The 25,005-nt window shown below is 45.0% G+C and overlaps 1 protein-coding gene across 1 annotated transcript; it reads left to right on the top strand.

The window, feature by feature from the left end:
• Positions 1-531: 531 nt before the first annotated feature.
• SETD9 (SET domain containing 9) lies at positions 532-15,063 on the top strand. Its single transcript, XM_075855013.1, has 6 exons — positions 532-736; positions 2,318-2,661; positions 4,315-4,438; positions 9,607-9,722; positions 14,200-14,305; positions 14,817-15,063. Exons 1-6 carry the CDS (start codon positions 633-635, stop codon positions 14,902-14,904), a joined length of 882 nt encoding a protein of 293 aa, XP_075711128.1. The 5' UTR covers positions 532-632; the 3' UTR covers positions 14,905-15,063.
• Positions 15,064-25,005: the final 9,942 nt, after the last annotated feature.

The raw sequence follows: 25,005 nt of genomic DNA, 5'->3' as shown, positions 1-25,005 counted from the left end.
TGGGCACTAAAGGGGCATTATACTGTGGGGGGCATTATACATTTTTGTGGGGCATTTTTTTATGATGGGGTGGGGCGCCGAAAGATAATTTAGCACAGGGCGCCTATCTATCCTAAGGCCGGCCCTGAGTGTTGCTGTAGCGCCCGAGAGCATAATGGCACGAAAAAAATCCTAATTGTACATATAATTATTTAAAGCTACCACTAGGGGTCTCTATTGTATTATTTATATAACATGACATCTTGGCCCCCGTCTACGATTTGGTTGAAGCGCAAGCATTTCTGCCTCATGTAATTTGATAAAGTTACCACTTGATGTCAGTCGTGTATCATGAGGACACACATTTCCGTGTCATTGTAAAAAGCTACCACCAGATGTCCCCCGTGTAATATTAGGAGACACATTTTTGTGTCATTGCGTAAATTCACCACTAGATGGCACTCGTGCACTAATTATGAAGTAACGTATAAAACCCAAGCACTTGTTTCATGTTAGGACCCGCCCCTCTATGCCACGCTGCAGTTCTTCCTTTTAGGGTGTGTCGTAATGTAACCCCTCCTCCCGTACGTTGATCTCACCTCTCTCTCCTCCCCTTCGTGACGTCGCCTCCCTGTTTTCCGTCAGTCGGAGTCATGCCCTCTCCGGGTTCGGTGTTGCGGGCGTTTCTCACCCGCTGGAGATCGTACAAATATCGTTTTGTCCCCTGGGTGGCGCTGAACCTGGCTCGTAACCGCAGGTCTGGTATATTGTACAGCCGCCCGTGTGTGTATAGGCTCCTGTATGGGACTACGTGCAGCCAGAACGGGGGGCACTTATTTATCAAGATACCAGGAGCCCCAGATCACATTGGGTTCATATTTTAGAGCATCAGTCATTATGGTGCACCCCTTTAAATGACATATAAACCAAAAAAAAGTGAAGAAAAGATGCAAATAGCAATTTAGGAGTATCAAAAAGTGTGCCAAAATCTTTTATTAAATGAAAATTAAGAATATCTATATAATTAAAAATGTGCAAGGACTCAGGACCGCCAAATCACAAGCTCAAATCCAGATAACCAGTAGTATGATATACAAAGATGGTTACAATACAGTGTACAGACACGAATTATATAGAAACTCAGACTGACCCATAATAAAGTGCAAGTGTAGGGCAATAGATTTGGCGTCCACCCCGACGCGTGTTTTGGCGCACTTGACTTCGTCTGGGGGTGGAGCTATACCATAGATGTTAAAGGTAGGGCAGCCAATGATGTAGAAATGGAGGCCAGGTGCAAGTTAGAATTATATAACCGCACTTACCGTTACTTTATAGCACGCGTGCACGTAGCGGTCCGTCAGCCTGCCATCCGGAAGTTGCGTGTGCAGCGCACCACGTGTGTGGCGAGCGCGTGTTTTCATGGTCATGTGCGCCTTCACCATGGTGCGTCGCAAACATCACCGCGGGGGCGGATAGCCGGACATAATACTGAGAAGCCCAAATCTGTCACATCGCTGTATCTGATTATGGACATAAATATTAAGAGAAACGCAGCTACAAGAAAAGAGAGGGGGGAGGGGCGTAATACACAGTCGAGTCACATTATTATGACCACCTTGCTAACGGTCAGATAAATGCCGCAAAACCCATTGTCTCATTGAGACGTCTCGTCGTATTGAGGCGCCAGATCCATTTGCACTCGCATCGGAATAATCTTTTTTTGAGGTCTCCCCCCCCCCCCCCTCCCCGTATACCAAGGTCGATGTGGTCAATTCCCCTAACTTTAAATGATGACTGCACCCACTAACCTGCCCCCTACCAGATATTGGGTGCACTAGGTCTCCAACCTGTGCTAAAACTACAACTCCCAACGTGTACTGACAGCCGCAGGTTGCAGACCACTGGTGGATCCTTCTAATGCACTGCGCTCCATTCAACTCCTTCTTTGCGGTCCCGCGTCTGGGGGGATATGGGTCCCCAGTTCTGGCAATTAATGAGGGTCTCAGTGGTCAGACCTGCACTGATTTTAGCATTTGTTACAAACAGAATACCTATTTAACTCTTAGCGCCGTACATTTACGGTGCTGTGATCAAATGGGCGTTGTGATTGACAGTCGCCACCCCGTGGCATTGGCTAGGATCGGAGAAAACTCAGTTGCCATGTGTATTTTATATGCGCACACAATACATAGGTATACCGACGAATTATAAGGAAGAAATAAAGTAAAAATATAAAAGTGGGTCCTGAGTATCGGGGGAGATCCTCGTTACTGTTTGCTATGACCGATTACTCGCTGCTTTGTCATGTGACATGAAATCTTTATTTTTTTGCTCACAGAACGCTGCGCCATGTGTCCGCCGGTTGCAGCGATAAAGTCATGGCTGACGCTGAAGTCCAGTCCTCGCTCATCACTCTCTTCCGGACTCTGTTCAGAACTGATCTGAACCAACAGAAGGACTTACTGATCCTGCTCCCCACAATCACCCGCGCCAGGTACCCTGTACCCGATGCCAGGGATCAGCAGCAGTGCCCACATGTGGTACTCCACGTTGATGACGTCATGTACAAGTGTCTTGGATTCTCCATTGATCGACGGCCAAGCTCTTTGGATGCAGCAGGGACAGGAGTGTTTGTCTCCAAAGGGTTTGTGCCTAAAGGAGCCTTAGTGTCAATGTATCCTGGTACATGTCCTACTTTTCTGCACTGTCCTGTGAAAATCAGGAAAATCACCAATAAGGCAGCAGATCTTAAACGCCATAGGAGAAATTATTACCGTATTGCTAGGCCAACTGTCATTCAGGAGTCTAGGACAGGTGGGTGACAACGCCATGTGGAAGCCGTGATGGCAGCCATATTAGTGGTCACCAAAAATTTACAGAAATCAATATGTGGAAAATTGTTTCAATATTGACAGTATACAGTCTCATCTGAACACTACGTTTTACACCTAGAACGTACATACAAAGTTGAGCAGAATAGTCAGTGCAGCTCTGGAGTATAATACAGGATGTAACTCAGGATAAGTAATGTAATGTATGTACACAGTGATTCCACCAGCAGAATAGTGAGTGCAGTTCTGGAGTATAATACAGGATCTAACTCAGGATCAGTACAGGATAAGTAATGTAATATATGTACACGGTGACTCCACCAGCAGAATAGTGAGTGCAGCTCTGGAGTATAATACAGGATCTAACTCAGGATCAGTACAGGATAAGTAATGTAATATATGTACACGGTGACTCCACCAGCAGAATAGTGAGTGCAGCTCTGGAGTATAATACAGGATGTAACTCAGGATCAGTGCAGGATAAGCATTGTAATGTATGCACACAGTGATGCCACAAGCAGAATAGTGAGTACAGCTCTGGAGGATAATGCAGTATGTAACTCAGGATCAGTACAGGATAAGTAATGTAATGTATGTACACAGTGACTCCACCAGCAGAATAGTGAGTGCAGATCTGGAGTATAATACAGGAGGTAACTCAGCATCAGTACAGGATAAGTAATGTAATGTATATACACAGTGACTCCACCAGCAGAATAGTGATTGCAGCTCTGGAGTATAATACAGGATGTAACTCAGGATCAGTACAGGTTAAGTAATGTAATGTATGTACACAGTGACTCCACCAGCAGAATAGTGAGTGCAGATCTGGAGTATAATACAGGAGGTAACTCAGCATCAGTACAGGATAAGTAATGTCATGTATGTACACAGTGACTCCACCAGCAGAATAGTGAGTGCAGCTCTGGAGTATAATATAGGATGTAACTCAGGATCAGTACAGGATAAGTAATGTAATGTATGTACACAGTGATCCCACCAGCAGAATAGTGAGTACAGCTCTGGTCTATAATACAGGCTGTAACTCAGGATCAGTACAGGATAAGTAATGTAATGTATGTACACAGTGACTCCACCAGCAGAATAGTGAGTACAGCTCTGGTCTATAATACAGGATGTAACTCAGGATCAGTACAGGATAAGTAATGTATGTACACAGTGACTCCACCAGCAGAATAGTGAGTGCAGCTCTGCAGTAAAAATACAATCTTAGCATATTAGGGTATAAGTTACTTTGCTCTGTCATTTGCCTAAATATATAATACATCTACATACAATAACTAGGGTAATAGTAAGAATGAAATCACAAAGTAATCAGAAAAATAGAAAGTTTGTGATTAGTGAAGTGACGAGTGGTAAATATAATATAAATTGGTTTCTTCCTGAGATCCAGAATTGGTCTTGTCTTTTTAGCTTAGACCTCAAGGGCTTAAACTGAGGCCATAAACCAGCGTTTGATCGTCTCGCTCTCCTTTATTTACAGGTGCCGTCTACCAGAATTATGAACCCATCTTTTTTCAGTCCATCGGAAATCCGTTTATTTTCAGGTGCCTTGATGGAATTTTCATTGATGGGAATGACAAGGGAATCTCGAAGTCTGTTTACAGGTCAGTTCACTGAGCTGCAATACCAGACATGGCCCAGGCAGTGGCGCTATTCCTAATAAAAAAAACAAAAGAGACTGATTAATTCTGTCTTAAAACTAGACCAGACAGGCAGAAACTGCGCAAAATTATTCACCGTGGCGCACGCTGTATGAGGAATTTAATGCATTTTTCCTAATCTTAAACAACCCTTGTTATCTGCTGCGGGTAAAAGCCTGAAGTCTACAGCTAAACCTGGAAGTGTTAAATTCGTATTTGCCGTGGATCCGCGGAAAATATGGAAAAATATCAGAAAAAGTTAATGCTGGAAATTTAAATAGAATAATTATATTCCCTTAAATGCTCCATACAGACATCAGTTGGGTGATTTCAGCTCTGAAGCTGCATAATTATTTATATTTTTTAAATTTATATACAGTTGATATAAAAAGTCTACACACCCCTGTTAAAATGCCAGGTTTTTGCATGTTACAAATCAGTCCAAGATGAATCATTTCAGAACTTTTCCCACCATTAATGCGACCCATAATCTGTACAATTCCATTGAAAAACAAACTGAAATATTTTAGGATGGAAAAATAAAAATAAAGAACAAAAATAATGTGGTTGCATAAATCTGCACACCCTTAAACTAATAGTGTGTTGAATTCCTCTTTTTTACTTTATGACGGCATTCAGTCTTTTTGGGTAGAAGTCTATCAGCGTGGCACATCTTGACTTGGCAATTGTTGCCCACTCTTCCTTGCAAAAGCTTCAAATCTGTCAGATTGTGAGGGCATCTCCTGTATACAGCCCTCTTCAGGTCACCCCACAGATTTTCAATGAGATTCAGGTCTGGGCTCTGGCTGGGCAATTCCAAAACTCTGATCTTCTTCTGGGGAAGCCATTCTTTTGTTGATTTGGAGGTTCTGCTTTGGGTCATTGTCGCGCTGAAAGCTGAATATCTTCTTCAGCTTTCTAGCAGAGACCTGCAGGTTTTGTGCCAATATTGCCTGATATTTGGAACTGTTCATAATTCCCATCACCTTGACTAAAGCCCCAGTTCCAGCTGCAGAAAAACAGCCCCAAAGTATAATGCTGCCCCACCATGCTCCATAATGCTGCCCCACCATGCTCCATAATGCTGCCTCCACCACGCTTCATAATGCTGCCTCCACCACGCTTCATAATGCTGCCCCCACCATGCTCCATAATACTGCCTCCATAATGCTGCCCCCACCATGCTCCATAATGCTGCCCCCACCATGCTCCATAATGCTGCCCCCACCATGCCCCATAATGCTGCCTCTACCAAGCTCCATAATGCTGCCTCCACCAAGCTCCATAATGCTGCCTCCACCAAGCTCCATAATGCTGCCTCCACAGTGCTCCATAATGCTGCCCCCACCGTGCTTCATAATGCTGCCCCCACCGTGCTTCATAATGCTGCCCCCACCGTGCTTCATAATGCTGCCCCCACCGTGCTTCATAATGCTGCCCCCACCGTGCTTCATAATGCTGCCCCCACCGTGCTTCATAATGCTGCCTCCACCGTGCTTCATAATGCTGCCTCCACCGTGCTTCATAATGCTGCCCCCACCGTGCTCCATAATGCTGCTCCCACGTTCTCCATAATGCTGCCCCCACCGTGCCCCATAATGCTGCCCCCACCGTGCCCCATAATGCTGCCTCCACCGTGCCCCATAATGCTGCCTCCACCGTGCCCCATAATGCTGCCTCCACCGTGCTCCATAATGCTGCCTCCACCGTGCTCCATAATGCTGCCTCCACCGTGCTCCATAATGCTGCCTCCACCGTGCTCCATAATGCTGCCCCCACCGTGCTCCATAATGCTGCCTCCACCGTGCTCCATAATGCTGCCTCCACCGTGCTCCATAATGCTGCCTCCACCGTGCTCCATAATGCTGCCTCCACCGTGCTCCATAATGCTGCCTCCACCGTGCTCCATAATGCTGCCTCCACCGTGCTCCATAATGCTGCCTCCACCGTGCTCCATAATGCTGCCTCCACCGTGCTCCATAATGCTGCCTCCACCGTGCTCCATAATGCTGCCCCCACCGTGCTCCATAGTGCTGCCCCCACCGTGCTCCATAATGCTGCCTCCACCGTGCTCCATAGTGCTGCCTCCACCGTGCTCCATAGTGCTGCCTCCACCGTGCTCCATAATGCTGCCTCCACCGTGCTCCATAATGCTGCCTCCACCGTGCTCCATAATGCTGCCTCCACCGTGCTCCATAATGCTGCCCCCACCGTGCTCCATAATGCTGCCTCCACCGTGCTCCATAATGCTGCCCCCACCGTGCTCTATAATGCTGCCTCTACCGTGCTCCATAATGCTGCCTCTACCGTGCTCCATAATGCTGCCTCTACCGTGCTCCATAATGCTGCCTCCACCGTGCTCCATAATGCTGCCTCTACCGTGCTCCATAATGCTGCCTCCACCGTGCTACATAATGTTGCCTCCACCGTGCTACATAATGTTGCCTCCACCGTGCTACATAATGTTGCCTCCACCATGCTTCACTGTGGGTATGGTGTTCTTCTGGTGATGTGAAGTGTTGGCTTTGCACCAAACATACCTTTTGCAACTATGCCCAAAAAGTTCAACCTTGGTCTCATTAGACCATAACACGTTTTCCCACATGGTTTTGGCAGACTCGATGTAGGTCTTTGCAAAACATAGCCGGGCTTGGATGTTTTTCTTTGTTAGAAAAGGCTTCCGTCTTGCCACCCTACCCCACAGCCCAGACATATGAAGAATACGGGAGATTGTTGTCACCCGCACTACACAACCAGTACCTGCCAGAAAGTCCTGCAGCTCCTTTAATGTTGCTGTAGGACTCTTGGTAGCCTCGTGGACCAATTTTCGTCTGGTCTTTTCAGCAAGTTTTGAGGGACGTCCAGTTCTTGGTAATGTCACTGTTGTGCCAAATGTAATCCACTTCTTGATGACCGTCTTCACTGTGTTCCATGGTATATCTAATGCCTTGGAAATTCTTTGGTACCCTTCTCCTGACTGATGCCTTTTAAAGGGAATGTGTCGCTAGAATTTTTTTTTTTTAGTTAAACAGTTATTATATACATGATTAGACATTGTTCCGGTCCGTCCGCTCCTAGTGCTTTCTTCTAATCACGTCCGGAAGCCGCGACCGGAAGAAGTCATCTTGCTGTCCGGCCGCGGCTTCCGGTCCACAAGAAAATGGCGCCGGATGTCGCTCGGCCGAAGACCTTCCATTTGGACTGTGTGGTAGCGGCGCATGCGCTGTTCCCACACAGACGGGGTACAGCATAGTGAATGGAACGGCTCCTGTTCGCATTCTCTATGGGGATGTGCGTGCCGTATTCCATCTCTGTATGTGTCGTTAATCGACACATACAGAGATGAAAAAAAAATGGCAGCCCCCATAGTGAAGAAAAAGTTAGGAAAAAAAAAAGTAAAACACAAACACACAAATAAATACAATTTCTTTTAGTAAAACACTAAAAGCAAATGAATCTAAATATTTATTTTTTCGCGACACCTTCCCTTTAACAATTATATCCCTTTGATATGTTGTCAGCTCTTTACGGACACATGCAACAAATAAAATGTCAGGAAAATCCTAATAGAACAGCTGAACTTTATATGGGGTTACTCAGAATCACTTGATATAATGGCAGCTGTGTACTGACTACTATTTAACATGAGTTTAACCCGTTAGTGACCGCCAATACGCCTTTTAACGGCGGCCACTAACGGGCTTTATTCTGATGCATATGCCTTTTTACGGCGCTGCATCAGGATAAAGTAAACAGAGCAGGGAGCGTCAAATCTCCCTGCTCTCAGCTGCCAGAGGGCTGGGGGCGTCCCTGCTCTGCCGTGTGAGATCGATATAAGTATCGATTTCACCTGTTTAACCCCTCAGATGCGGTGCACTATAGCGTGCACCGCATCTGAGTGGTTTTGGAGAGAGGGAGGGCGCTCCCTCTCTCTCCCACCGACACCCAGTGATACGATAGCCTAGTGTCTGTGTCTCCAATGGCAGCCGGGGGCCTAATAAAGGCCCCCAGGTCTGCCTGGAGCGAATGCCTGTTTTAAATGGACAGGCAGTAATACATTGCAATACAAAAGTATTGCAGTGTATTATAATAGCGATAGGAGAATCGCATATTAAAGTCCCCTAGTGGGACTAGTAAAAAAGTTAAAAAAAAGTTGAATAACGTTAATTAAAAAAAAATGTGAAAAAAAAATGAAAAACCCAGCTTTTCCCCTTACAAAATGCTTTACTATTATAAAACCAAAATAAAGTCAAAAAGTTACACATATTTGGTATCGCTGCGTCCGTAATGATCCCGACTATAAATCTATTACATTATTTAACCCACACGGTGAACGCCGTAAAAAATGTAATAAAAAACTATGGAAAAATTGCTGTTTTCTGTGAATCCTGACAAATGTGATAAAAAAAGTCTCATCTACTCCAAAATGGTACCAATAAAAACTACAAGTCTTCCCGCAAAAAAAAAGCCCTCATACAACCGCATCGGCGAAAAAATAAAAACGTTACGGCTCTTCAAATATGGAGACACAAAAACAAATTATTTTGAAAAAAAAGCGTTTTTACTGTGTAAAAGTGGGTAAAACATACAAAAACGATACAAATTTGGTATCCAAAAAGTTAATAAAAGTTAATCAATAAATAATATGTCCCCCAAAATGGTGCTATTAAAAAATACAACTTGTCCCGCAAAAAACAAGACCTTATACAGCGATGTCGACGCAAAAATAAAAAGGTTATAGCTCTTGGAATGTGATGATGGAAAAACGTAAAAAATGGCTTGGTCATTAAGGTTTAAAATAGGCTGGTCATTAAGGGGTTAAATGTGATTGGCTAATTCTGAACACAACCACATCCCCAATTATAAGAGGGTGTTTACACTTATGCAACCACATTATTGTAGTTTTGTTATTTTTATTTTCTCCCTATAAAAGATTTCAGTTTGTTTTTCAATGGACAGATTATGGGTCACATTAAAGGTGGAAAAAGTTCGGAAATAATTCATCTTGTACGGATTTTTTTACATGACAAAAACCTGGCATTTTAATAGGGGTGTGTAGACTTTTTATATCCACTGTAAGTATTAAAGGGCTGTCCAGTCTTCTAAAAAGCTTAAATGAGATTGTGTTTCAGGTCCTGCAGCAGAAGGGATCAGCTAGGACCTCTGAAGATGTGTGACCGCACCTGGCTGACCAGCTCCCCTCATAACCCGCTCGCTATTGGGCAGTACGTCAATAACTGTTCTAATGGTAATCTTCACCGCTCTTCTGTGACTGCTGCATGGATATTATATAATGACCAGTAGTGTATAGAAAATATCAGCCACCAATCAGATTCCAGGTATCATTCTACCAGAGCATGTTAGAAGATAAAATCAGTGACATGATTGGTCACTTCGTGCCAATATAGGATTGGACAGATTAACCCCTTTCGCAAACCCAGACATGCCATTACGTCCGAGTGTGGGGTGTGATGTTTGGAGCGCGCTCAGGCGCTGAGTGCGCTCCATATGCTGTGGGTGTCGGATGTATTTTACAGAAGACACCCGGGACTAACAGCCAAGAGGAGCGATCGCGCTGTTTCTGGCTGTTTATCCCCTCAAATGCTGCGGTCAATGGCGACTGCAGCATCTGAGGCGTTGAAAAGAGGACAGCCCCCTCCGACGGCTCATCGCTCCTTCACAGTGAGATCGGGGGGGGTAGCGACAGTTGTTATGGCAGCCCAGGGGCCTAATGAAGGCCCCAGGGCTGCCTTCACTCTGCTTCTGTTAAGCCATGCCAGTAAAAATAACGCTATACTGCAATACGTTAGTATTGCAGTATATTGTACCAGCGATCTAACGTATGGCTGGTTCAAGTCCCCTAGGGTGGCTAATAAAGTTTGTACAAAAAAAAGTGGGAAAAAGTTTTTAGTAGTGAAAAAAATATATGAAAAGTTAAAAAAAAAACACCTTTTCCCACTTTCCCCCTAAAGTAATGTAAAAAGTAAACAAAATTTATATCGCTGCGTTTGTAAAAGTCTGAACTATTACAATATAGCGTTCTTTATTTATTTTTTTTAAATCTTAAATTTTTATTGAAAGATTTTTATACATTACAACCAAAGAAAAATACACATAAGTAAGGGGGGATTCACACGAGCGTGTATTCGGTCCGTGCGGGCCGCGTGGTTTTCACGCGGTACGCATGGACCAATACAAGTCTATGGGGCAGTACAGACAGTCCGTGCTTTTTGCGCAGCGTTTGTCCGCTGCGCAAAAAGCGCGACAGGTTCAATAACTCTGCGTATTTCGCGCATCACGCACCCATTGAAGTCAATGGGTGCGTGAAAACCACGCAAGTTGCACGGAAGCACTTCCGTGCGAACCGACTGAAACAGCGCACCAGCTGTCAAAAGGATGAATGTAAACAGAAAAGCACCACGTGCTTTTCTGTTTCCGAACATCCAAACGGAGTGTCTTTGCGATGAGCGAAGCCGGACAAGCGAACCGAACTTCACCGGGTTCGGCCGAACTCGTTTTGGCCGAACCTGGCAAAAAAATTATCGGTACGCGACGTCAGGAGATAGTCACTGTCCATGGTGCTGAAAGAGTTAAACTGTTTCAGCACCATGGACAGTGACTTCCGATCCCAATATACATGAACCTGTAGAAAAAAAACGAAGTTCTGACTTACCGCTAACTCCCGGCTTCTTCCTCCAGTCTGACCTCCCGGGATGACAATTCAGTCCAAGTGACAGCTGCAGCCAATCACAGGCCAAGCACAGGCTGCAGCGGTCACATGGACTGGCGCGTCATCCAGGGAGGTGGGGCCCGATGTCGAGAGGCGCGTCACCAAGGACGCGTCACCAAGGCAACGGCCGGGAAGTTCTCGGTAAGTACGAACTTTTTCTTTTTTTTCAACAGGTTTTTCGATAGGATGTGTTCGGCATTCACTGTCGAGGGTGCTGAAAGAGTTAGCTCTTTCAGCACCTTGGACAGTGACGGCCGTCGACTAGCCTCATCTCTATGATGGCGGCTGCGCGAAAATCACGCAGCCGCGCATCAGACACGGATGACACACGCAGCTGTCAAATGTTTTTTGCGCGCGCAAAAACGCAACGTCCGTCTGTATCTGCCCTAACAGACACACAATACTGTTCGTATTAGAATGACACTCCATACAAGTAAAACAAGTCTCAAATTAGCCATTTAAGATCATAATTAAATATAGTATTTTGAATGAGTCCAAGAATTCCGACCATGAAGAACTAAATCAGAAACTAAATACGTTTCATGATAACATTGGCTATTAACTCTTCTAATGACCTCCTGAATAGAGGGGGGAAATCGGAGATTTCCAAGATTGTGCGATGGCCATTCTAATATAGCGTTATTTAATGCACACGGTGAACGCCGTAAAAAAATAAAAAGTGTAAACCTCCAAAATCGCAGTTTTTTTTTGTAAAATTAGCTCTCAAAATTTTTTTATAAAAAGTATTCTAAAAGTTCTACGTACCAAAAAATGGTATTGATAAAAGCTACAGCTAGTAAATAAGCCCCCACACCGCTCAATGGGTGAAAAAATAAAAAAGTTATGGCTCTCAGAATGTGGCGACACAAAACATTTTTTTTTTTTAACAAAAAGTTTATTAATCGATAAAAGTTGTAAAATATAAAAAATCTATATTTTGGTATCACCGTTATCGTATTGAGCCACAGAATAAAGATAAGTTGACGTTTTTACCGCACGGTGAAAGCCGTAAAAACTAAACCCAAAAAACAATTGAGGAATCACAATTTTTTCCAACTTCAGCTCACAAAGAATTTTTTCCCCAGTACATTATATGGAACTGTAAGGGTGTGTTCACACGGCCTACTTTCGGACGTTTTTCAGGCTGTAAACAGCCGAAAAATCGGAAACAGAACGCCTCCAAACATCTGCCCATTGATTTCAATGGGAAAACGGCGTTCTGTTCCGATGGAGAGTTTTTCGCAGTGTTTTTTTACGCGTAAAAAACGGCCGTGAAAAAGAAGTGCAGGTCACTTCTTGGGTCGTTTTTGGAGCCGTTTTTCATTGACTTCTGAAAATCAGGAGCTGTTTTACCTTGAAAACAGCTCTGTAACGTTTTTGAGTTTGCGTGTGAACATACCCTAAATGGTACCAATAAAAACTAAAACGCCTCCAAAAAAAAATAAGCCCTCACACCGCTCCATTGATGGAAAAATAAAAAAGTTATGGCTCTTGGAATGCGGGGAGTGAAAAACAAAAATGAAAAATACAAAAATGGCTTCGTCCAGAAGGGGTTAAGCCCAACCTGTCCTACCCCCATAAGCCGTCATAGGAAGGTCTGGAAGGCATTACATTGTGTATCCCACCAATGTCTGCATCAATCAGATATTTACACCAATCAGCCATAGCATTAGCCCTTCGCTCACGCGCACCTATGACCCTGTCGTTGGTCACCGTTTGTCCTCCCTTGGACCACTTTTGGTAGGTACTAACCACTGTTGACCCGGAACACCCCACAAGACCGGCCTTTTAGGAGATGCTCTGACCCAGTCATCTACCCATCACAATTTGGCCCTTGTCACAGTCGCTCAGATTCTTACACTTGTCCATTTTTCTGCTTCCGACATCAACTTCAGGAACTGACGACTGTTGACATGCTGTCTAATATCTCCCCCCTTGTCAGACGCCATTGTAACCAGATCATCAATGTTATTCACGTCACCTGTCACTGGTTATCATTTTTACGGTTGATCGGTGTATATAGTGGCAATGTATCCACAACGCACTCTCGAGTCCTCAGGGTCATTATATATTGTCAAAAATATTTTAATTATTTTTATATGTGTGAACATATATTGCTTTTGTGAAAGTGATTAGAATATGTTTAAAAGATAACATTTTGCATGGACTCCATCTTGTATGGTAGGCGTCCATTTTGGATCGTTGGAATCCATCTTTTGGCCTGAAGGAGCCATCTTGAGATTAATAAGTAAAAAGTAAATGTCAGCAGATGTCTTGAAGCAATTCTATGTTGTGTTCTTGAATTGAATGTTTTATTACTCTTGTAAGGAGCAGATCAAATAGCCTTGGCCGAATGGACAATGACATTGTTTACCAGAGGGAGGGGATTCAGCCCTGGAAGAAGCGCTCTGTTTAATCAATTTAAACTTATCTGCAGTCTCCATTCTCTAGTGAGATAAGAAGTAGAGACAAATTAACTTGTGTATCTGAGATGTGTGTCTTCTCCACGGGACAAGGTTCAGGCCACCTGGGGCTTGGAGGGTGAAGAATTATTATAATGCATTGAAATAATTCTTATTGGCTGAATCGGAGTCATTATCATATTGTAGATGATTGGCTGAAACCAAAGCCTACACCTTTCCTGTCATTATACCATATGTGGAGTTTTGGGATATTACCATATATAGAATGCTCATGCTTTGCAAGTATGAGGTTACCGCCTACTCTCATTTTCCTATAAATAAAGATGGATCCGCCCCCTGTGGGCAGAGACCGTTTGAACACTGAAGCTGCGTGTCATGGTCTCTCCGGCCGGCGCCTCTCAGATCCACCATTGAGAGAGCATTCATTAATTTGGAACTCATAGATAAATGCAGATAATGTCCAACGTTAACGGACAATGTAAATTCTGCAGCGACAATATATTGTCTTAGGCCCCGTATACCTCACACGCGCTGTCAATCATTATTATATGAATTACTTATTCTTTCCGCAGAGCATGAAGCTAATGTCTGTTATCAGGAGTTTGATGTCCCCGAGTTTTTCCCTGTTGAGCTACGACAGTACATCCCCAATATCCGCTACTCCCATGATATGGAAGGGTTAGTATGGAAATACATTCTCTGTGATTACCACTAAAGTCGTATATTAGGCGATGGACAGGTAAATGTGGGGTCTTTTTCTCTGGACCCATTTTTTGTCTTCCCACGTTTTTTTATTAAAATAACCTGAATTGCCACTACAATTATAAAAAATAGGCTTATGAAGATAACCTTGTTCATAGGCCCTATTAGGACATATGGAAGTCAAAGAACAGGGTCTCTTACTCGGGACCCCTCTAGAAACCAGAATGGTAAGCTTCTCTGTAAGATCGGCTCCCGTTCTGGTGCACTCGAGTTGTCCATGTGTTACATCTGACTAACCGCCATGTAATACTAAATTTTTCCTGCAGGGGAACTATCTGGCTGTGGCTTTCCCCCGATAAAATTAGTGGTTTGCTGGGGCAAAAATGTGACAAACTCTCAACGTTTTTTACTTGCGTTTTAAAACTTGTCTTTTTGTGACTGGTTTTGGATTGGGGTTTGTTAGTTATAAAGTTTCCTTTTCTTCCAGACCGTTGCGATGTGTGGTTCTCGTCGCTCTCAGGGACATACATTGTGGTGAGGAGCTCTTCTCAAACTATTTTACGCTTGTTGAGTAAGACGCACCAGGTCGTTGGAGAAGCTTCAGTTCTCTATCTGTGAACTTTGCGAGAACTGTATACAATAATTTTCTGGTCCCGGACCTGAATATGGAAGATCAGAGTAGTCTTCATGCTGGGACGTGAGTCTGCTTTTCTGAGGATACAAGGGAGAAAATATTTTCATTTTCACAGAATATTTAAAAATAAATAAATGCTGTTTTTAAAAAAAATCTGATTGGACAATCCCTACTTGTTAGAAGAGTCCCTTGATAATAAGATGATCACAAAGTGTCCCTCAGCTTGGATCCCCAGCGATCAGCTGGAATCTGTGGGGAAACCTGGCAGCAAGTTTTTCGGTTTTCCTGCAGCGCCACCACAGGGGAAATGAAGAATTAAACAGTGTCCATTCATATCAATGTTTTGTCTGTGTAATACAGGACAGGACAGGTCCTCCTGAGCAGGAGATCCTCTCTGTTTGTTCTGGCCAAGAGATAAGGATCCCTTTATTAAAGGATTAATACCACCTTGCTTGCTTGGCTATTTCCGTAAAACACTGAACAGAAAGGAGAGAGTGAAGACCTGATGAGAGCTATCCACGTGGTCCACACCAAGAAAGGAAGAGAAGTACTCCAGGTATGTATGGAAGTTATACAACCAACATTTATGAGCTCACATGTCCATGCTGAGGAGATTCGAGGATGTGAACTTACTCTATGACCACAGGACACCGTGGTAGAAGCTTACCAAGCCTGGCGTTTCATCTGCCAACCTTAAACTGGAGTATTGATTGAAATCTACTCCTGCTATGGGCGGTAGATTTATCCATGCAGCAGTCACAGAAGAGCGGTGGAGATTACCATTATTCATTCATGCCAATTTCTGCCATAAGTGATGGTAAATCCGTTGGTCCACGGGAGGCCCTGCTCCTCCTGTGAAACCCTGCCCTCGTTTCTCACCACTTTTAAAAGTACAAATGTGACGTGCACCATTATTTGCGACTTTTCTACGCCGTAAAAGTGGCATAAAGTATTTGATATATCCCGCCACTGGATTTCAGTGTGCATGTCTGCTATTGTGTATGTATGTCAGTGTATATCTGTAATTACATGAGTATCCCGGGTGATGAGTATGCTGGGGGATTGTAGTGAACGTAGAACTGAATTGTGATTTTTTTTTTTTTTTTTTTTTTTTTTTTAGCTTGAGCAGAAAATTATATAAGTATTGACTTAGTAGAAAATCACCTAAGTATTATCTTTGCAAGACAAAGATACAGTCAATACGTCGATTTTAAGTTAGATTAAAGGTGTTTTCCCATAAAGAACATTCATCACTTATCCTACAGGCCAGGTGATCGATGTCTGATCGCTAGAAGCAGGGGCGTAACTAGGAAAGACCGGACCCCATAGCAAACTTTTGACTGGGCCCCTCCCCTGGGTGCCACACAACTCCCCTTGTAGATAGTGTCCCCTTGTAGATAGTGCCCCCTGTAGATTCTGCCATACAGCCCCCTGTATACAGTGTTACACCCAACTTGTAGATAGTGTCACACAGCCCCCTCCCGTGTATATAGTGCCCCCACCTCTTTGTCGATCGTGGCATACTGCCCCCCTGTAGATAGCGCCATACAGCCCCCCCTTGTAGATAGCGCCCCATCTCCCTCTTGTAGATAGTGCCATATAGACCCCTGTAGATAGCGCCCCCCACCTCCCCTTGTAGATAGTGCCACACACCCCCCTTGTAGATAGCGCAATACAGCCCCCCCTGTAGATAGCGGCCCCCTAACAAATAAAACAAAAATGTTCTACTCACCGACTAACTGAGCAAATAAACACCCACGGGATCCTGACCCTATGTCTGAACGTGGCCTGTTGCCTAGTGAATGGCAGAGCAGGGAGATATCTCCCTGCTCTGCCATATTGTTTGATATTATCTGCAGATACTATTGAATGTGGCGTCGCTACCGCTGTAGCAGCCACAGCGGCTGCTACCAGCGCCATCGGGCATGGGGGGGGGCCCTCATCCCGCGGGCCCCGTAGCAGCCCCTATGGCTGCCACAGCAGTAGTTACTACGCCACTGGCTTGAAGTCCGACCGCTGGGATCCCAGTGAACACTAGAACATACGTCTATGTGTCCTCTGTGTAAATGGAATGTCAGCGTTCATGCGTGACCACTGCTTCATTCACTGTCTATGGGACTGACGGAGATCTCCAAGTTGCTCCATTTACTGTCTGGGACTTTGGCAGAGCCGAAGTACTTGATTCGCAGATTATGGGACGCAAGGAGTAGGCTCAGTCTCTCCATTTAATCCATTCACAGTCTAAACCGTGGCAAAGTCGAGGTCCTCACTTTGCAGTCAAATTCACGGTCTCTGGGAAGTGAATGGAGCAGTGGTCACTCATGCCAACTACCACCCCATTCACACAGGGGCTGACATTCTCATGAACGCTGGGGTCCTAGCTGTCGGACCTCCAGCGATTAGACATTACCTAAAAAATGTTGTTTGTGGGAAAACACCTTTAGGATTTAGAGCGTTCGTTTTTAGATTATAACCTAGAAGCAGGGCTTCTTTCTATTTATATCACTATTTATCTATAAATACATTCTTCTCTCGATCTCTTTCTCTATGGATATACACAGTCGAGTCACATCATTATGACCACCTCCTATTATCGACGTCGGCATCGCGTAGCCCAAGAAGGAAGTGCTGTGTCGTGGGCTGGCTTGGTGGGTATTTAAGGTGTGCGATAGTTTGTCTGAACATATATCACTCGTTGTTGCCATGGGTAAAAGGGGCGATTTATCAGAGTTGCAAAAAAGGGATGATTATTGGCTTTCGGGCCAAGGGTGGCAGTATTTCTCAAACCGTACAGTTTGTAAACTGTTTGTGTGCTGCTGTGGTGAAGGTGTATCGTGAGTGGACAAATGGTACCATTGGTAATAACCAATGTGGAAACCGCGAAGCACCACGTGCCATTTATATGAGAGGTGAACGTCGACTACGAAAGTGTGGGAGGCCCGAACGACACGCTACAGTGAAGCAGCTCACTGTGCAAAATCAACCAGGGGACTACCAGACGTGTGTCTAAAATAACAGTTCAGCATATGGGGCTCTGATGCAGACGGATGGTCACTGCTCCTATGCTAACAAAGCATCGGGAAAAAAAGCAGTATCGGATTTGGACCACCGATGATTGGCAAACGGTTGCCTTCTCTGATGAGTCACGTTTTCTGCTTCATTGAACGGATGGACGTTGGCGTGTCAGGCGAACAAACACCCTGCAACCATTGCTTGAAGAGAACAAGCTGGTGGTGGAAGCGTTATGGTCTGGGGAATTTTTTCATGGCATTCTCTGGGCACACTCATCCATGTGGAAGGCTCTGAACCAATTTGGGTATGAATCCATCGTTGCAGATCATATCCACCCATACATGTTGTTTGTCTTTCCTTGGGGCAAATGGAATCTTTCACCAAGACAATGCAACCTCTCACATAGCTGGAAATGTCCGACACTGGTTGGAAGAGCACGACCAAGACTTCCAAGTACTTCCCTGGCCCCCTAATTCACCAGACTTGAACCCAATTAAGCCTCTGTGGGACCACCTCGATCGTCCTGTTTGCTCTATGGATCCTCCCCCGTGCACCATCCAGCAAATGTGGGATGCACTGAAGTCAGCACGGCTCCAGATACCTGAGACCACCTACCAGCACCTTATTGAGTCACTCCAGCTGCTGTCCGTGCTGCACACGGCAGTTGCTCTGGGTACTAGCTGGTGGTCATAATAATGTGACTCGACTGTGCCTGCATGGAATCTCTAAGCATATCATGTCCGACAGATGTGCAATTAACTTCTAGGTTCTGGGAAGCTCTCTATTAGTTACGGTACTTGAAGTTAAACTGGATATCTTGTCTGCTTACCACCCTCAATTTAATGAACAAGTGGAATGTATAAACCAAGTCACGTGGTGCTTATATAACGTAGTATTACAGGCAGAGCCCTCATACGAAGTTTATATTTTTTTTATGTAGTACCGGCAAAGCCTTCACTTGAAGCCAAGATATTGTGCAGTAGTACAGGTCGAGTCTTCACATGCAGCCTATGTTTATATATTGTATAGTAGTACAGGCCAAGCCCTCACTTGGAGCGATAATACTGGAGCCAATATATTATATAGTAGTACAGGCCGAGCTCTCACTTGGAGCCAATATATTATTTTGCAGTACAGGCCGATCTTTCACATGGAGCCTGTATATTGTTTAGTAGTACAGGTTGAGCCTTAAAATTGACCCTATATATTGTACAGTAGTACAGTTTTTTCCTGTCCCTGAAGCGAGACCTAAATGGTCCAGGTAGTTACTGGGGTTCCTTATACCTGCTCAGCTAATGCTTCTCACTCTGCCTAGGAAACCTGTTACCGTGAGTTCACGGTTAGTCCAGGTTTCCAGGTGCCGGCGGTTTGGGGGCAGACAGCTCCACTTCTAGTGTCTTTTCTCCTCTCTATCCTCCATGTTTCAGATGCCATATGAGATTCCGGTCTGCTGGGTCTTAAATATAAGTCAAGGGTAAAACTAGATTTCTTCTCGCCTTCTCACCACAAAAACTCAGTCCTATGGTCTGGGCCTATCTACTATGGTTCTAGAGGTAGGCCCTCTCATTTGGAAAGGAGTTATCGTGCCGTTACGCTAGAGGAGGAAGGTCAGAGATTTTATTCATCTATGTTCCATATAAAAATAAAAAAAAACAGGCAAATGCCACTTTCAGGAAAATCATCAATCTCTAACCTCTGAAAAATTCTCATCAAAAGTTCAAGATGGAGACAATAATATCCACGTTCAACTTATCTCCAAAATTTTCATGGCATCAATCGATTTAGGATGCCTGCCTGCATATACCCATACATCCTGGGTTCCAGAAATTCTTTCAGGTGGCTGAACAGTATCGATCACACATTAAGCACCTTTTAGTTCTGTGCTCTATTATTTGGGATCTCCATAGCCACTTGTGTCTTCAATAATTTAGTTGCAGAGATAGCAGCCCACATAAGAGGGAAGGAAGGAATTTTTATTCCGTATAATATACGACTCTGCTGGTAGGAGAGACACCAGAGTTAGTCATGTCCCAAATTTCACGGATACAGAAAATCTTCACGGATTTAAGATGGATTGTAAATCCACAAAAAAAAAAAATCTGATCGGAGTCTCCGAGGAAGTTCTTCTGGATTCCAGGGTGCAGAAATCACTTTTGCCTGGGGAGAAAAAAAATAACTAAAATTTACTCAACTAAATTTTTATTTCTTTGAGTCCGTAGGCAGCACAACACATATGGGTTTTAGTCCCCTAGGTACAATTAAGCAGATACAGGTTAATTAGCAATAAGCATTACACAATTAAGGACTTCCCCTATAAGTATGTACCGGTAACCGGGCCCCAGCGTATTTTTACAAAGCAATCGTCATAAGTCCTGCCACGGGGGGAAGCTTGTGCTGCCTACGGACTCCAGGAAATAAAAATTTCGGTGAGTAAATTTTAGTTTTCCTGATCGTCCTTGGCAGCACAACACATGGGACTTGCCAAGCAATAGCTATATGGGAGGGATAGCAGACGCCATTTCAAACACTTTTGCCAAATAGAGAACCCTCTGATACCCCAGAGAGTCGAGCCTGTAGTGCTTGACATAGGTTGATGTGGATGGCCACGTAGCAGCTCTGCAGATTTGATTCAAGAGAATATGCCCGACTTCTGCCCATGAGGTAGCTGCAGAGCGTGTGGTATGTGCCCTGATCTGCAGAGGAGATTGAAGGTCACTGAGATGATAGCATTCTTTAATTGACCTAATCCGCCTAGGTAGGATGGCTTTACTTGCTTTTTGTCCCTTATTAGGACCGGCATGTTGAAGGAACAGATTTTCTGCTTTCCTAAAAGCCTTTGTCCTTTGAATATAAGTGAGAACTGCTCTTCTCACGTCCAGTGTATGCCAATTCTCCTGAACTTCACCTTGGGGATGAGGGAAAAGAACTGGCAATAATATCTCTTGGTTTACATTCCTAAAGGAAGGAACTTTAGGCAACAACCCAGACATGGTACGCAGTAGAAGACAATCTCCCAGGTCTCTCAAAATAAGGTTCTTTGAAGGAGGGGGCCTGAAGCTCACTTATGCACCTGGCCAACATGATTGCCACCAGGAAGAAGGTCTTGGAGAGAAATCTGATGGACGACTCTTGCATGAGTTTAAACGGTGGCTTTGTTAGAGCCAACACCACTATTGAAAGGTCCCAGGAAGGAGAGGGTACCTGAGAGATTGGGCTAAGGTTTCTTAAAGCCTTGAAGAAGGTCTTCACCAACTGTTGGTTGGAGAACCGATTTTGCAATTGGGCATTGATTGCCGTGAACTGCACCTTAAGGGTATTTAGCTTCAACCCTTTATTGAAGCCCTCCTGAAGAAATTGCAGGATAGTATTCAGTATTCTATTTATTATTTTAAACAGTCCATTGAATAAAATCGTTGTTTTAAATTTTGACGATTTTGTGAAAATACCATTCCATTCACACCGTAGCGCCCGTCTAGAGGAGCATCTTTTTCTTCCAAGTCAGCAGGATAGTATTCAGGGAAACTGTGTTTGCTAAATTCTTAGAGTACCAGGAGGTAAACAGGGTCCAAACTCTGTTGTATACTTTGACCTTTAAGGGGCGTCTGGCTGATAGCAAAGTATTAATGACCTCAGATGAGAGCCCCATTTCTGTCAGATTCTCCCGGTCAGTCTCCAGGCAGTGAGATGTAGACTGCGAGGGTTCGGGTGATACACCCCTTTCTGGAACAGAAGGTCTGGCGACACTGGTAGTTTCAGGAAGCTGCCTTTCGAGAGAGTCACGGCTAGGGAGAACCAGGCTCTGCGGGGCCAAAATGACCGTCTCAATACTCTGGGTATTAAGGGGAGGGGAGGAAAGATGTAGATTCATTTTTCTCTCCAGCTGACAGACAGGCCGTCCAATGCTACTGCATGGCGGGAATGGTATAGAGAACAGAAGCCGAGGACTTTGTTGTTCTCTTCCAATGCCATCACATCCAAGTCTGGCATTCCCCATGTGGCAGCTAAGCTGCTGAAAACCTGAGGGTTGAGACTCCACTCCCCCAAATGGAGGATATTGCGGCTGAGGATATCTGCAGTGTGGTTCAAGGAGCCCTTCATGTGAACTACTGCAATTCCTAACGAATGTTGTTCTGCCCAGCTCATAAGTCGTCTGCATTCAGCCGACATTGAGGCACTCCTTGTTCCTCCTTGCTTGTTTATATAGAAAACAGTAGCTAGGTTGTCCGACTGGACCAGGATTTGGGAATTTCCCAGATGAGACTGGAAGGACATTAGCGATAATCGCACTGCTCTGAGTTCCTTCATGTTGGAAGATGGTGACACTTCCTTCTGACTTCATCTCTTTTGAACCCATAGGTGATCTACATGGGCACCCCAGCTCCAGGAGAAGGCATCCATTGTGAGGACTTTCTGTGGTGGGGGAACCAGGGATTTGCCGGACCGGAGAGTGTCCGGAATTAACCACCGGTTGAGGTCTTGACAGGTGAAGTTGGAGAGCATCCAGATTTCTGAAATTTTTGTCCCAGGATCTGAGGATATCGAGCTGTAATGATCTCATGTGGGCTTTGGCCCAGGGGACCGCAGCTATGGATGAAGTCATTAGACTTAGGACATTCATGGCCCCTCGAACCGATATAATCGGATGGCAAATAAGGCGTTCTATTGAACCCCGAATTGCAGTAATCCTCTCCGGAGAAAACTTGACTGTCATTGACCGGGAATTCATCATGAATCCTAAGAATTTCAGATTCTGTGATGGTGAGAGCTGTGACTTTCTAAAGTTCATCAGGAACCCGTGAAAGTGAAGAAATTCCAATGTGGTTTGGAGATGCTCTTGGAGTAGGGACTTTGATGGCGCTTTTATTAGCCAGTCGTCCAAGTAAGGGACCACACGTATCCCTTTCAGCCTCAGTGCTGCTGTTAGGACCACCACGATTTTCGTGCACACACGAGGTGCCGACGAAATCCCGAAGGGTAGGCAGGTGAACTGGAAGTGCTGTATTCCGCCCTGCGTCTGGACCGCCAGTCGGAGGTACTTTTTGTGTGAGGCCAAAATAGGGACATGCAAGTATGCGTCCGTCAGGTCGATTGCTGCCAGAACTTCGTTCCTTTCCAGAAGGTTCATCACCGACCGGATAGTCTCCATCTTGAAGGTTCTCCTCACCAGATATTGATTGAGGAAGGTCAAGTCTATTACCAGTCTCCAACTGCCATCTGATTTGGACACCGGGAACACTCTGGAGTAAACTCCTTGCCCTCTTTCTGAGACTGGAAGATCTTCCAGGGCTCCTTTCTGGAGAAAGACCTGTAGAAGCCGATGGACTATCTGATTGTGATGACTGTTGAGGACAAAGTGGTCTGGGGGGAGACTTCTGAACTCCAAAAAGAGTATCCTCTCCTGATGGTTGTCGTCACCCAGTCGTCGGATGAGGTTACCGACCACCGAGAGGAGAATTTCTGAAGCCTTGCTCCTACTTGTAGGATTGGCTCGGCGTCATAAATTGTTTGGGTTTTGGCCGGGGGTTTTCTTCCGAAAGGAGGAAGGGTTTTCCCGCTTCGTTTTAAACGTGTGCTGACGGTCTGAAAACCTTCTATTGAACTTTGGGGACCTTCTTCTCTGATCCCGAAAGTAACGCCTGGTATCCTTCCTTTTAGGTTCAGGAAACCTAGCCCCTTTGCTTAACCCTAAGAAATTCAAGATATCCGTTAGTTGGGGACCAAACAGAGATTCTGGCTGGAAAGGGAGTCCACAAAAATTCTTTTTGGAGAGATTATCCCGAGACTATAATTTAAGCCAATGAGCGCTCCTGGCCGCATTCGACAGGGACAGAGCCCTAGATGCACATTTGATGTTATCCAGTTGGGAGTCGCAGAGGAACTCCGAAGCGGACTTCATTACTGGGAGGGACTGGAGAATGTCTGCCCTTGGGACTCCATCCTCTAGATCCCTTGATAGGTGGATTAGCCAGACCCGGAGTGCCCTAGCCACCGGTACTGAAGACAAGGAGGCTTTGCACAAGCCCACTGCTGAGGTATACGCTTTCTTCAGAAGGGAATCCGCTTTGCGGTCCATAGTGTCTTTCAGCAGGGCTAATTCATCAGATGGAAATCCAGTTTTGGTGCATTCTCCCAATCTTTGGCGCTAGCTTTATCCAGCCTGTAGAGGTTTTTAAACCGAGAGCCCAGTTCAGACTTCCTCTCAGGCTTATCCCAATCCCATTTCATCCATTCCATGAGGACAGGATGGCTGAGAAAATTTTTCCCCTTGGTAATGGGATAGTAGAACAGTTTGTCCTTTTTTAGGTTTATACTCAACTTCTTTCCCTGTCTCCAATGTATCCTTCACCGCTCTGAGGATGTAACATTCCTCGGGGTCGTCAAGAGTCTGGGGAGTCAGAGACCACCTCTGAATCTGAACCTCCTGCTGGAGAGGAATCCTCCTGGTATTGAGGAGGTGGAGAGGAAGAGCGTCTGGCCCTTGTAGCATGGTGTGATGATTTGACATCTTCAAAAACTACAGATAACTTGTTTGAACCATTGCATAAATCCCCTAGAATCCTCCCTGGGAGGGGAGGCAACTGGGCTGGAGCATGATACACACAGATCTGATACAGTGTTATCAGGCAGAGGCTGGAGGCATTCCCTGCAAAGCCTTTGCCTGGATTTGTGGATTTCCTACCTTCTCTTCTGGCAGACATCTAGAGAAGAGGCAGAAACAAACGCATGGTGGGAAATGTGCATAGCCATCAGCATCGAGACACGTCAGGACCCATCAATGTAAACAGCCATACTGACCTTAGCAAGCAGAGGGCTGTCTAGAGGCAGAGTGCGCAGTCTTTCAAAAGAGACGCTGGCATTATGAGCCCGTTGCGTCAGCGCGTCACATCCGGGGGCGGAGCCAAGCTGAAATCACTTCCGCCCCCATCCATGCCTCTGTAACACCGAGCAGCACTTCCCGATATCGGGAGAGCGCGGGTGGTCGGTCCGGAAATCCACCTCGGACCTAGACGAACGGGGGATGCTCCTCTGC

Source organism: Rhinoderma darwinii, chromosome 1, assembly GCF_050947455.1.
Source record: "Rhinoderma darwinii isolate aRhiDar2 chromosome 1, aRhiDar2.hap1, whole genome shotgun sequence".
NCBI classification, from domain to species: Eukaryota; Metazoa; Chordata; class Amphibia; order Anura; family Rhinodermatidae; genus Rhinoderma; species Rhinoderma darwinii.
Note: the sequence above shows the minus strand (reverse complement) of the source record. Positions and strands in the feature narration are given on the sequence as shown.

What these genes read in the sequence shown, in the direction of transcription:
- SETD9 (XM_075855013.1), top strand. Translation starts at nt 633, where the DNA reads ATGCCCTCTCCGGGTTCGGTGTTGCGGGCGTTTCTCACCCGCTGGAGA. An exon ending in CGTCAATAACTGTTCTAATG is followed by an intron (nt 9,723 to 14,199) that starts GTAATCTTCACC and finishes TTCTTTCCGCAG; the next exon opens with AGCATGAAGCTAATGTCTGT. An exon ending in TACTCCCATGATATGGAAGG is followed by an intron (nt 14,306 to 14,816) that starts GTTAGTATGGAA and finishes CTTTTCTTCCAG; the next exon opens with ACCGTTGCGATGTGTGGTTC.